General features: G+C 20.9%; 3 protein-coding genes across 3 annotated transcripts in view; 1 reads left to right on the forward strand and 2 right to left on the reverse strand.

The window, feature by feature from the left end:
- Nucleotides 1-325: 325 nt before the first annotated feature.
- PRSY57_1018500 (hypothetical protein) lies at nucleotides 326-6361 on the reverse strand (the record flags this gene model as incomplete). Its single annotated transcript, XM_012907774.2, has 1 exon — nucleotides 326-6361. The coding sequence occupies one exon, from the start codon at nucleotides 6359-6361 to the stop codon at nucleotides 326-328; it is 6036 nt and encodes a 2011-aa protein (XP_012763228.2).
- Nucleotides 6362-7959: 1598 nt separating this feature from the next.
- PRSY57_1018600 (hypothetical protein) lies at nucleotides 7960-8919 on the forward strand (the record flags this gene model as incomplete). The annotated part of the gene is made up of 1 exon (XM_012907775.2): nucleotides 7960-8919. The coding sequence occupies one exon, from the start codon at nucleotides 7960-7962 to the stop codon at nucleotides 8917-8919; it is 960 nt and encodes a 319-aa protein (XP_012763229.2).
- A 386-nt stretch (nucleotides 8920-9305) lies between these two features.
- PRSY57_1018700 (zinc finger protein, putative) overlaps nucleotides 9306-14714 on the reverse strand; it is a gene marked incomplete at both ends in the record, with an annotated part of 6243 nt that continues 834 nt past the window's right edge. The window contains one exon of the mRNA XM_012907776.2: nucleotides 9306-14596. Coding sequence (XP_012763230.2) covers nucleotides 9306-14596 — 5291 coding nt within the window. The remainder of the gene's footprint in view (nucleotides 14597-14714) is intronic.

Below are 14714 nucleotides of genomic sequence, written 5' to 3' on the forward strand. Positions count from 1 at the left end.
TTTTTTTATTTATTTATTTTATATGAACAGTTCATAATATTTTTATAATTATTTGGCTAGCTCACAATTAAAATAAAATATTTATTCATAAATATGAAAAAGTACAAATGTACATGATTCAATATAATATTAGAATTATGGGTGTAGTATTTAAAAAAAAAAAATGATGACAATATTTTATTATTATCATATTCGACTTGAAAATGATAAAAATAATGTTGTGTGTTTGTATGTGCTTATACATGAGGTCATTATAATAATATATCATCCAAAATATATATATATATATATATATATAGATAGATATATAGATAGTATAATTTATTTATTTAACACTAATTTTTTCATATTTTTCAAGATCAATTGTTTTTAAGACTATCTGTTTCTTTTTTCGTTTTCTTTCATTTGGTGTAATGTCATTATTTTGATTCATTTTTGTGGGTTGGTCTTCGTAAAATAAAGATGGTTTTCCATTATTTATAATTTTATAACAATGTGTTTTTTTATTCTTATTGTCTGCATATTTATCCTTTGTGGAAATATGGATTTCTTTTTTATAATTATCCAAATGATCATATGGATAGTTATTTGTTACATTTTTGTCACGCAAAAAAGTGGATTTTTTTTTTGGATTCTGAACCATATTATATACTTCCTTTCTTTTATCATTTATAATTTGAGTTTCCCTTTTATTAAAATTGTTAACTATTATATTTTCGTTATCGTTTAAAACATGTAAATGTTTTATGTTGATTTTTTGATTTCTTTTTTTTTCAATATTGTTAAAAATTGTATTTTTCTCAGAAATGTTTTTGTTTTCATATTTTGTCGAAAGATTATTTTTTTTTTTTGAGTTGAACAATTTAATAATAGAAAAAGCTGTTTCATCTAAACTGTTAATATCATTATTATTATTTTTTGACAATTTTTTATCTACATGTTTTATATAATTATTAAATAAATGATGATCTTGAGAAAAAAACTGTGCTAATTTAAAATATTCAATATTATATTTTAATATATATTTATCAGATGTATTATTATTTTCTTGTGTTTTATTTTTTTTTTTGTCTTTTAAATAAGCTATTAATAATTTTGTTTTATCTTCCTTTGTTATTGGTTCTTCAGAATTGGGATATACATCATTTTTTTGAACATTTTTAAAATAGCAATAATATGATTGATTAAATTTTACTACATCTTTTATTTTGTTATTCGTATGATATGAAGGGGATATATTATCCTTCAAGTCGATATTATTACTATTACATATATTATTATAATTATTTATGTTATTTTCTTTATTTCCATTGGTTCTTTTTTCCTCATGTTTATAAATATAATGATCATTTGGAGATATGAAATCATGTGATTCTTTATTTTGATAAAAAGATATATTATTATATTTTAATGATTCCTTATTCATATGACTATGTGTATATATACTTGAATATTCTTTGTTAATATTGGAAATGTTATCCTTTGGGCATGTATCATTATTATATTCTTTTTTTATATTATCCTTTGGGCATGTATCATTAGTACATCCTTTTTTTATATTATCCTTTGGACATATATCATTATTACATCCTTTTTTTATATTATCCTTTGGGCATATATCATTATTATATCCTTTTTTTATATTATCCTTTGGGCATGTATCATCATTATATCCTTTTTTTATATTATCCTTTGGGCATATATCATTATTATATCCCTTTTCATGTATTTGTTTGTTATCATTTATTGGAGTGATTATAGTTTTATCTTTTGTCGAGATCATATCTATTTTGTTGCTATTTTTATCATAGTTAATTTTATCATGATGATAATCTATAACTTGCATATTATTATTATTATTATTATTATCATCTTGATTTTTTTTTTCATTGTTATTATAATTAAGATGGTTTTTCTCTTTTATATCTTCCTTTTCCTTTTTCATAGATTCAATTTTCATTTTGAGTATTTTTTTTAAAAGTATACTATTTGTTTTTACATAATTTTTATTTCTTTTCTTTTGCGCATTATTATTTGTTGTTTGATTTTTTATTGTTTGTCCATCTTCTTTTACCTTTTGATCATTTTGTTTATGATTTTTTAAAAAATACGATTCTGTGTTATTTCTAAGTATTGAATTGGATGGAGCAGGAGAACAAAAGTAAGAAGACTGATATTTACTATTATTCTGTTTTTTTATATGATGATAACATTTTACATTCTCTAAATCATTAGTTTGGTTCTTTATATTTAATATATTTTTATTTTTTATAAAATGACTATTGATATTATTTGATTGAATATCAAAAGAGCTTTCTTCATTTGTAAATTCCTCATTTTCCAAAATAGAAGATTTTTTTTTTTCTTTTTTTTTTTTTTTTTGAGGGGGAGGGGATAAATACATACCTTTTATATAACTAAAAATATCTTTTTTTTCTTTTTCTTTCTTGAAGGGTATGTTTTCTTTTTTTATATATATATATGTTTCATCCTCACTATGATTCCTTTCATTGTTAAGAATATTTATTTGGTTACTATAAATATTTTTATATATTACTTTGTGTTTCTCAGATAAATATGGAGTTACTTTTTCGCTCTCATATGTAGGATTGTATGTTACTAAATCATGACAATGGTTATAAATATTATTATCACACTGAATATCATCCTTATGTACATCATCCTTACGTACATCATCATTATGTACATCGTCCTTATATATATCATCCTTATGTACATCATCCTTACGTACATCATCATTATTACCATTTTTATATTTTTCTCCAACATTTTGTATGTTTTTTTTTGAACAGACCGTGTGGCTAGACATATAACTTTCCAAGTCCTTCCTTTTATTTGTACAGGTTAAAAGGTACGATTTTTCTTTTTCCTTATTTATTTTACTATGTGAGGAACTAATTAAATGACTCTTCATCGTTACGTGATACTGAGAATTATTGGAAGGATTAGCATTATAATAATTATCATAATTTTTATATGTTGTATCCATATTTCCTTTTCCCTTTTTTTCTTCTGCTTTATTTAAAATAAATTTTTGTTCATTGTTTTGTATAGGATAAGAACAAATGTAACAGTGTTCCATATGATGGATATTATTATCTTTATATAACATAGGACAATCCTTTATTTTATTATTTAATAAACATTCCGTTTCCCTTTTCATACTTGACGAACTTTGTATCTGTTGATACATATCATCATTTTGTTGATTATATTTATATGAATTAATATTATAATTCTCTTTTATTTTTTTATCCTTTTTTAATAATATGGTATTCTTATTACTTTTAGAATGTTTAATAATAATATATTCATTAGACTGCAATTTTTTTTTTTTTTTTTTTTTTTTCCCCCCCCCTTCTATTATTATATCGTTTGAATGTTGTAAGAATTTCTCATAACAATTGTTATTTTTTTCTTTTAAATAATAACACATCTTTTGTTCTTCACCATTTTCAATTTTATTTTCTAAAGAATTTTTTTTCTTTATCCTTTTATCCTCATATGTTTCATTTCTTATAAAAGATTTTATATTTTCTTTATGTATATTTGAAGAATATATTTTGTTGGATAAGAACGACCATTTATTTAAATCTTTTAAACAAGAAGACGTTTCATTTGTTTCTTTATTGTATATTTTAATATGATGATCATAACAAATATTATTTTCAGATTTTTTAAATCTATATAATATATTATGATCAGAACTATTGTAATTATAAATATTTTCATCATCTTTATTACATGATGATACATATTGGTCTTCTACGTATGAAGAATAATAGATGCTATTATGATCTTTTGAATTACTCAAGGATATGTTACTTCTTACATGATTATTTTGGTTTGGATTTATATTATCCCCATGAATATTATTACTACTATTATTACTATTATTACTACTATTATTACTATTATTACTACTATTATTATTATTACTACTATTATTATTATTACTACTATTATTATTATTACTACTATTATTATTATTACTACTATTATTATTATTACTACTATTATTATTATTACTACTATTATTATTATTACTATTATTATTATTATTACTACTATTATTATTATTACTATTATTATTATTTTTTTTTTTATTATTTTCATTTTTTATTTTCTTCTTTTTTTTTTTTTTTTTTTTCCTTTTGTTTATGTTTTCTTTTTTCTCATAGCAATAATTGTAACAATAATTACTAGAATAATTCTCTTGGTTACTCTTCATGGTAACCAATTCTCTATCTCCATTTTGTTCATAAGAATAATTATTTAAATCTATGTGTGTGTGTTTTTTTTTTTTTTTTTTTCTTAGTTCATTCTGTATTATATTATCTTTCTTATTCATATCTTTATAATCATCATAGTTCTTTATTTTTCGTAATATTTTATTTTCCACATCAGAAGAAGAAAGGCAATTCTTCTTATCATAATAAGTATATATTTTTTCCTTTTCTATACATTTCTTGTTTTCTGAACAAGTATGTTTATTACTAACATTGGTATGACGAATATTATTGATGTCTTTGGAGTATATACTTTTTTGTATACAATATAATTCACAATCTTCATCATGAGTAGAAAAATTATTGTTATGACGATAAGTTATGTTATTATTACTATTATCATTATTTATGTGTGCTTTGTATAAACCCTCTTCATTCGTAACATTACTCTTTAATTTTGTACTTGAAGTTATTCTTTGGATAATATAATTTTTAACATCCATCGGTATATCAATATTACTTTGATCAAATTGAATTTCGTTCTTTACAGGTTCTATATTGGAACAAATGTGCGAATATAACGTGATATTATCGCCATAAGGATATGAAGAAGCTGATGATTTTGTAGACATAATATTATTATCATCTTTATTTTTTTCAAAACTTTCTATTTTTTTTTTCATTTTATATTCTATTTCTAACAGTTTTTTTAAATTCTTTTCATATGTTTCATATATACTATTATTATGAATACTGGACTTACTATTATTATTATAATTATTATCATCATAATTATTATTATTATTATAATTATTATCATCATAATTATTATTATCGTAATTATTACTATCACCATAATTATTATTATCACCATAATTATTATTATTATCGTAATTATTACTATCACCATAATTATTATTATCACCATAATTATTATTATCACCATAATTATTATTATTCCTTTTGATGATCATGTTGCTAGACACCCTTTCATGTTTACCTACATATATGATGTTATCCATATAATTTCTACTCATCGATTCTTTAACCTTATCCTCTTGTCTTTTTTTTTTCATAACATAAGGATCATCTTTCACGTTATGATAATTACTACGATTATCATCATCTGAATGTTCATCCTTTACCTCATATTCGTTATTGTCTTGTTTGTTTTTTACTTCTAAAAATTTTTGTTGTGCTTCGGAAAGAAATATTTTATTATTAGGTATTTTATTTGTATCTGTAGTTATAACATACAAATTATTAATTTTACAATTAATAAAATTTCGAAATAAATCATTTATATTATCTCTGACATCCTTTGATACATTTTGAAAAGTATTAACATTATTATTATTGTCAGATATTTTTACATTATTATTATCATCATATATATTTACATTATTATTATTATCATCATCATATATATTTACATTATTATTATTATCATCATATATATTTACATTATTATTATTATCATCATCATATATATTTACATTATTATTATTATTATTATTATAACTTGTTTTGTTTCCCTTATCTTCTTCACCTTTTAACGTCTTTTCTTTTTCTTTTATATGAGAGATATTAACACGACCCCTAATTTTATCTTCTATACTATAACTTTGATTTGCTGGATTGACTATTTTATTTAAATATTTCACCATACCCTTTTTATTATTAATTATGGATGGTGTATTTTTTTTTAATTGAATATTTTTATTTTTTAAAAAACAATTTTTTTCTTTAATTAAACAGTTTTTAGTTTTTAATTCATTTTTTGTATCATACTTATTTACAATATTATTTTCCTTTTTCATATTATTTAAACTTCTTCTTTTTTTTATTAATAACAATTTTGTATTTCTTAAATTTTCAATTAGTTCATTTTTATTTATAGAAGCATAAGTATCTGTCCGTATTTTATTATCAGCACATATACTCTTGTCATCATTTAATATTATCTTACTCCTTCCTTTGTTTACATTTTTATTATTAACATATATAACAGAATTATTTTGTTTCTTCTTTTCTCTTGTTATTAATAATCGTTTCTTGTGTTTTTCTACAGATTCTTCCAATCTCTGCTTTATTCTCTCAAGGTTATTCATCTTAATTAAAAATAACAAAAACAATGATTAAAAATTAAAACATGGGAAAATAAAATTAAAAAACAAAAAGAAACAAAAAAAGAAAAATTTATATAAAATCAAAAAGGAAAAAAGACATATTGTAAATATCATGATATATAAATATAAATATATATATATATATTCAACATATTCATAATCTAATAAATATGTATTTTGGTATATTTTATCTTATTTTCCACTATTATATATATATATATGTGTATATTACGAACACATTACAAGTATAATGAAACATGTATACATTTCCATGTCATAAAAAAAAAAAAAAAAAAAAAAAAAAAAAAAAATTAATTTGAAACATATATGTGGAACCTTTAAAATAATAAATAAATGAATAAATAAATGAAATAATTTTTGATATCGAATATTTATATATATATATATATATTTTTTTTTTTTTTTTATTATATTTTATTTTATACCCGTCTTATTAAATATATAACTTGAATGAAAAGAAAAAGTAGTCTGTATTTTCCTTCATCCATAAATAAGAATAATATATACATAAAAAAAAAAAAATAACATATATGTATATAATAATATGCATATGATAAATACATACATATATATATATATATATATCATACATATTATGGCATACTTTTATTCCTTATTTTTTTGCACCGTTGTGCATTGGTATATATAACATATACATTATATGATTTATATACAACTGTATATATATATATATATATATATATATATATATATATATATTTTTATTTTTTTATGGAATATAATTTGCGTATATTTAAGAATACTACATATTTACTTACGTAAACTTAAATAAAAAAAAAAAAAAAAAAAAAAAGAAGAAGATAAATAGATAGATAGAAAGGGATGAATCAATAAATGAAGAGAATTAATCAACAAATTATTTAGTTAATCATATATTTTTATATTCGTCCCTTTAATATGGAATATATAAAAATATTCCCACATCTCGACGTTGTTATGATATATATATATATATATATATATATATATATATATATATATATATGTATGTATATATTTTAACTATTTCTTTCTTATAATATCTATTAAGAGAGATTATAAAATTATATAATAACATATGTTTAAAAATAAATTATAAATGTTCTCAAATTTTTATTCCACAAAGGTTAAAATGATACCATTGTCTTTCTCTTTTTCTTTTCTTCTTTTGTATATACACATTTGTATATATTTAACGATAAATTCTCGAACAACGGATTATTCTTTTTATTTTAAATGAAAAATAAAATATGTCCCAAATGATTATACACATATTATATATATATATATATATATATATATATATTATGGAAAATATTTTGTTTGAAAATTGTATTTTTTTTGTTAAATTATAATTATTTCAATATAACAAAGACGTTCATATATATATATATATATATATATATATATATATATATATATATAAGACATATTTATAATACTAGTGTATTCGTACATCAAATAAGTAATATAAATGACATTATAAATCTTTACATTATTATATTATTTATACCTACTTTTATACATTATTTTATTATTCTATAAATCTCGTTATTATAATGAAATATTTATTTAACCTTTTCAAAAAAACATTCTCAAACAACATAAAAAAAATGATGACCCTGAATAACCAAAACAAATGTTACAAACACATTTTTCTGAACAATAACAAAATAAGAAATCGAAAAAATACACAAAATGAAAAACATCATATGGATATAAAAACAATAAAATGTATTAACAAGTCAGGACAAAAAAATATATATATACAAAATAAAAACAACTTGGTGAGTACAATAACACAAAATGTTATTAACAAGTCAGGTGAAAATACAAAATATATACAAAATGAAACCAAGTCAGTGAGTGTAAAAGCAAGTGATTGCCTTAACGATTCAGGTGAAAATAATAAAAAAAAAAATACAAAAGGTGAAAATATTCCTGATATGTGTATAAAGCAGAATGACAGTTTAAAATTAATCAGTTTAGGAAATAAGAAAAATATAGAATACGATACAAAAATTGAAATAAATATGAATAATATAAAATGTGAAGAGATTAGGAGATTTTATTTAAATAACAATAATAGTTTTGTAAATTCGGATGGATTAAAATGCAATATATTATCAGCTATCCATTGTGATGAGAAAAATGTTTTATTTTATTCGTTAGTATTTTCATTTACCAATATAAATAATAATTATATAGAGTTAATAAAAATTCATATAAAAAATGAAAAAACCCATGAAACAGTTGTAAAAAATGTTGAATTTATTATAGTAAATAATAAATGTACCGAAGAAAATGAAAGAACATTTTCAAATATAAAAGTAGCAATGAAAATACAAGAGAATAACGAAATTAGTAGATATGCAAAAAAAAATACATTTATTCAAGACATATCGTTAGATAATCTATTTTACATAATTGAATATAGGAAGTGGGATAGCTATATTGATTGTATTGCCGGTGCAAACTCTAATGCTTTAAATAACTCACATTACAAAAGAGACCAATAGATATTTTTACAAAAGGAAATAAATCTACACATATATATATATATATATATATATATTTATGTCTTCATATTTTTTATTTTTTATGGTGAAAAAATTATATAATATTGACATAATAATTCAAATTGTTTTCTTGTTATATATTGTTCTACCTTTTATATATTTACATTGGGTATATGAAGATAATAAAAATAAAATAAAAATAAATAAATAAATAAATCTGTACATATGTATATCTATATCTATATATATATATATATATTAAGGGTAAAAAATTCAAAATAAAAAACTTAAACATAAAAATATATATATATATATATATATATATTTTTTTTTTTTTATGTGAATATTAATTTTTTTGAGGGGAAGAGAAACATGGACATACCACTTCAATCATTTTTATTTAAAAAACTAAAATTTAAATTATTGGGAATATCCATAAAATTATCTTGCTCCATATTCTCATCATCATAGTTAAAAAATTTCTTTTTTTGAGAAAGTGTGGTTTTATAAATATCTGTATTTTTTTTTTTATTAATAACATTAGGTGATGGATTAGTATTTTCACAAGAGTTTGGACCAATATATATAGAATCTGTTTTATACAAATCATAATTTAAAAAAGTGGATGTATGGTTAGAAGACGTTTCTAATAAATTATAATCATTTTTTATAGAATCATAAGAGAAACAATTTTTATTATTCAAATGTGTATTATTTAATAACATATTATCGTTTTTATAACGATGTGATTGAAAATTTTTTTTTTCTTCATTAGATTGAAAACATTTATTTGTAACGTTATTTTGAAGATTTGCATTTTCTAAATTATTCATCATATTGGATGTAATAATATTTTCTATATTATCAAAATCATTGTTATTAGAATGATGATTTAAAATATTAAAGGAATTTGTATGTGTATCAAATGTATTGTTCTTATGAAACGTGTTCCAAGAAAGGCTATTACTATTATTAATATTATTATTATTACTATTATTATTATTATTATTATTATTATTATCAATATTGTTGCCCTTTGGGTGGTTCTTATACATTATGTCATTTTGCTTGTTTATTAAATAACTAGATATATCCTTCTCATAATTATCATTTTCACAAACAGATTGATCTTCTCTTGTTATATTATCTAAGGACATACTTTTATAGTTAAAATTATACATGGTTGTTTTCTTTTCGTTCATCATATTTCCTTGTTGCTTCTTCCATAAGGTATTATTATCATAAAATCTATTCATATTATTATTATTATTATATGTATCGATATATACAATTTCATTATCTTCATTTGTAGAGATATGTTTTTCCTCTTGTCCAAGAATTATATAGTTTTCTTTTTCTTCGTTAAAATATTTTTTATTTATCCAGCTTTGTGTATCCTTCATATAATAAAAATTATTTTGATCATTTTCTATATTATGCATTTTATTCATCGTATTTTGTAAAGTATGTTCCTTTTCTATTAGGAACTCCATACTATTAAAGGAATTACATTTTTCTATGTTTGTATAAATGTTTGTTTTTGTGTTTGTATTTGTGTTTGTATTTGTGTTTGTATTTGTGTTTGTATTTGTGTTTGTATTTGTAATTGTAGATGTACTTACATGGTTGTTTTTCCTTTCTTTCATATTAACAAATTCATTATTATATCTAACATTATTATCATTGATAATGGTTGACACAAAAGGCACATTATAAATAGAATTATCCCTATCTACACTTTTTATCATATTATAATAATTATTCAAATAAATTTTTTTTTTCCTTTCTTCTAATAATCTATAATTCATGTTTTCAGGGTTACTATCGGTTGTTTCCTTTTCTTGATTGGTAGAATAAAATGGATAATTACTTTGATATATATCCTTCATATTATTGTTAATATGGTCATACTTTTTAAATTGTTCATATGAATTTATAACTTTATTATTTTTTAAATTCATAGAATTGTTCTCCCCATTTTTTATCAATTCACTTGGGTTATTTATACTAGATGTATATAAGTCGTCATCATATAATTTGTTATCACATAAATTGTTATCATATAAATCATTATCATATAAATCATTATCATATAAATCATTATTATATATATCATTATTATATATATCATTATTATATATATCATTATTATATATATCATTATTATTATATATATCATTATCATACACTTTTTTATTATCTTCGTGGTATATGGTTTTATCTTGAATTATTTCCCCCCTACACATATCTCTAGAAATGTTATCAGCTAGCTCAGTCACATTATTTAGAACCATTTGTTGTGCATCTACCTGAACAACATTTTCATTTTTTTTATTTTTAGTAAGAGCTTGGTTGAACACATTGATGGAATCATTATTATTTGTATGAACAAGAATCATTTCTGAATTGGATTCTACTTCTATGGGATTATTTTCATTCGGATACATATTATACGTTTTAAAATTGTCTAATTTATTAACATTATTTATATAATAATTATAATTAACATGATCATTATTATAAAAACTATGATAATAATTATTATTACTGTTATGGTTAGTGTTAGTGTTAGCGTTAGTGTTAGTGTTAGTGTTAGTGTTTGCATTATTGTTCATCCAAAGGGCATGTTGTAATGGTTCGTTTAGATCTTCTAGATTGCTCAAATCTTCAGGGTTTAGGTTTTTATCATAGTTTCTATCAGCATTATGTGTACCCAACGATTTTATATTCATATAACTAAAAGGACAGCCCTCATTATTATTTGATTTTTTACTATTATTAAGCAGCATGTTATTATGATTACATATTTTTTCGTTACAATTAATATTATTGTTATCATTTTGCGGGGAGATTACGCATATATAATTATGAAGTGAATTCAATTTAGTATCTTTATAAGGATACATATTAACCTTTATCTTATTATCATCATTGGATATATTATATCCCTCCAAATGTTTACTTTCATTTTTATTTAATATAAAATATTCTTTATTTTTAGGAAATAATTCTTTGCATGTAAACAATTTATTTGTATTTCTTTTCTTATTATTCTTGATATCTTTTGTAATATAATTAGTTGTATAATCATTGATCTTTTGAAAGTACAAATTTTCTATATATTCAAAACCATTATCTGTTTTCTTATCACAAAAATGTAATGGACTCATCATATCATCATTATGGTTTTTATAATTTAAATTTTCATTTATTTTTTCAAATTGTATATCTGACAAATTCTTTCCCTTAATACTTTCATCATGTACATTTGTAGTACATCCATTATTATCATAACATTGATTATCATCATAGTAAATAATAAGATTACCATCATCATTATTATTTTCTTTTAAGTTAATATCCCTATTACTTTCTTCATCTCCTCTATCCTTTTCTTTCTGTTTATTAATTACCTGTACAAGGTTGGATGAATTTCTATTACTTTCATCGTAATATTGTTTATCATTATTTTTAATGAATTCTATATTATAACCATGATCACTATAAATATTATTTGTATGTTTTATATTGTTAACACGGTTTGTTTGGTTAACACCATTCGTTTGGTTAACACCATTCGTTTGGTTAACACCGTTTGTTTGGTTAACACCGTTTGTTTTGTTAACACCATTTGTTTTGTTAACACCATTCGTTTGGTTAACACCATTTGTTTGGTTAACACCATTCGTTTGGTTAACACCATTTGTTTTGTTAACACCATTCGTTTGGTTAACACCATTCGTTTGGTTAACACCATTCGTTTGGTTAACACCATTTGTTTTGTTAACACCATTCGTTTTGTTAGTATCTTGTTGGACCTTAGAATGACTACCATAATTTATGTTAAATTCACTGGAAAATTCCTTTTCATTATTTATATTTTTTTTCTTATTTACATTCTTTTGGCTCATCAAATTATCTTCATCACTAAACATATTATATTCCTCTTTCGAGTAAACGAAGGAATCATTTGTATTGAGATGCGTAACATTCTTTACCACATTATTACAATATATATAATCATTACTATCCATAAAAATATTATTATTATTATTATCATTATTTTTAGTAGTTGTAGTATTATTATTTATTATTTCGTCCTTATTATTACCCTTTAAATTATCATCACCACTTGTATCGGTCTTACCTTTGTCTGTAATTACAACACGGTTTTCCTTATTTATACATTCCACAAAATTTATAACACACGTGTTAGAATCATCGTTCACACTATAATCATCAGTGTTCTTATTTTTATTGTCTAACATGGATATAAACATATTTTCCCCCCTCAAATTATTATCTTCACATATATCTTCACATATATCTTCACATATATCTTCACATATGTCTTCACATATATCTTCACATATATCTTCACATATATCTTCACATATATCTTCACATATATCTTCACATATATCATCATATATACCTTCATATTTATTAATAGCTCCTACTACATTTAATAAATACTTTTCATCATTCTGTTTATAAAGACATTCCCTTTCTGTAATAATGTTTTCTAAACTTGATAGTTGTGGTGGTCTTTTATTACAATCCTGTATTTTTCTTAATTCATTTTGTACATTAAATCTAACCATATTGCTTACATTAATTTTTGGAGATTTCATATCATACATATGCTTCATATTATTATTATTATTAATGGTATCTACATGTGATAGATCTTTTTTTTTTTTTGGTTGTATGATAATATTCTTTCTTAGTCGTGTTTCCATATTATTTATTTTGTTCATATTATCTTTATTTTTTACATATGAATAATTTATAAGTTCTTCATTTTCCATAGTCTTTTCTTTCATGTCAAAATGTTTCTCATCCATATTCATATTTGATTTATCTAAACATATAGACTTGTGTATGTTTAAAGATTTACAATTATTATTTAGCATATCGTTGAAGTTACATCCATCATATTCATTATTTATAACATTTTGTGGGGATATGAAATAATTTTTCTGTTCTTTTTTATATTCTAATATGTTATTATTATACAAAAGAAAATCATTAACCTGTTGAATGGGTTCATTTTTAATATTTAAAGAACATAGTTTTGTATTCTTCTTTACATGTGATATGTTTAATATATTTTCTTCGTTCTTTTCATTGCCACAATTATTATTATTATTATTATTATTATTATTATTATATATCTTACATATATTAAGTTTACAATTATTATTATGATATATATCACCACCTGTGATATTTTTGTGAAGAATTAAATTAGCCCTATTTATAATATCATCATTATTATTACTTTTATGTTTAATTAACATATCGTTAGGTATATTAACACAGGAAGAATATTCATTATCATTTATATTTATGTTGTTTACATGCATCTGGAAATTATATATATCCTTTTTATTACTATTATTATTCTTTATATTCTGTATATTTATAAATTCATTTTTCTCAATTTCTTCATTTTCATAACCCTTTATTGTTTTCATCATTTGGGATTTACTTTTACTTAATATATTTATACAACCGTTATTTATATGAGATATATTTTTACTATGAATCTTACCTTGAACTATTTCTTCGTCAACATCTATGTCTACTTTAGATCCATAAAACTTAACAAGCTTTGTATTTATGTCATTGATTGAGTGAGCGAATCTGCACTGATTTCCTTTAATACAACGTCCTACAAAAAAAAAAAAAAAAAAAAAAAAAAAAAAAAAAAAAAAAAATATATAAATTTTAATTTTTATTTTTTTTTTTTTTTTTATTTTTTTTTTTATTTTTTTTTTTTTTTTTTTTTT

Source organism: Plasmodium reichenowi, chromosome 10 (genome assembly GCF_001601855.1).
Source record: "Plasmodium reichenowi strain SY57 chromosome 10, whole genome shotgun sequence".
Taxonomy (NCBI): domain Eukaryota; phylum Apicomplexa; class Aconoidasida; order Haemosporida; family Plasmodiidae; genus Plasmodium; species Plasmodium reichenowi.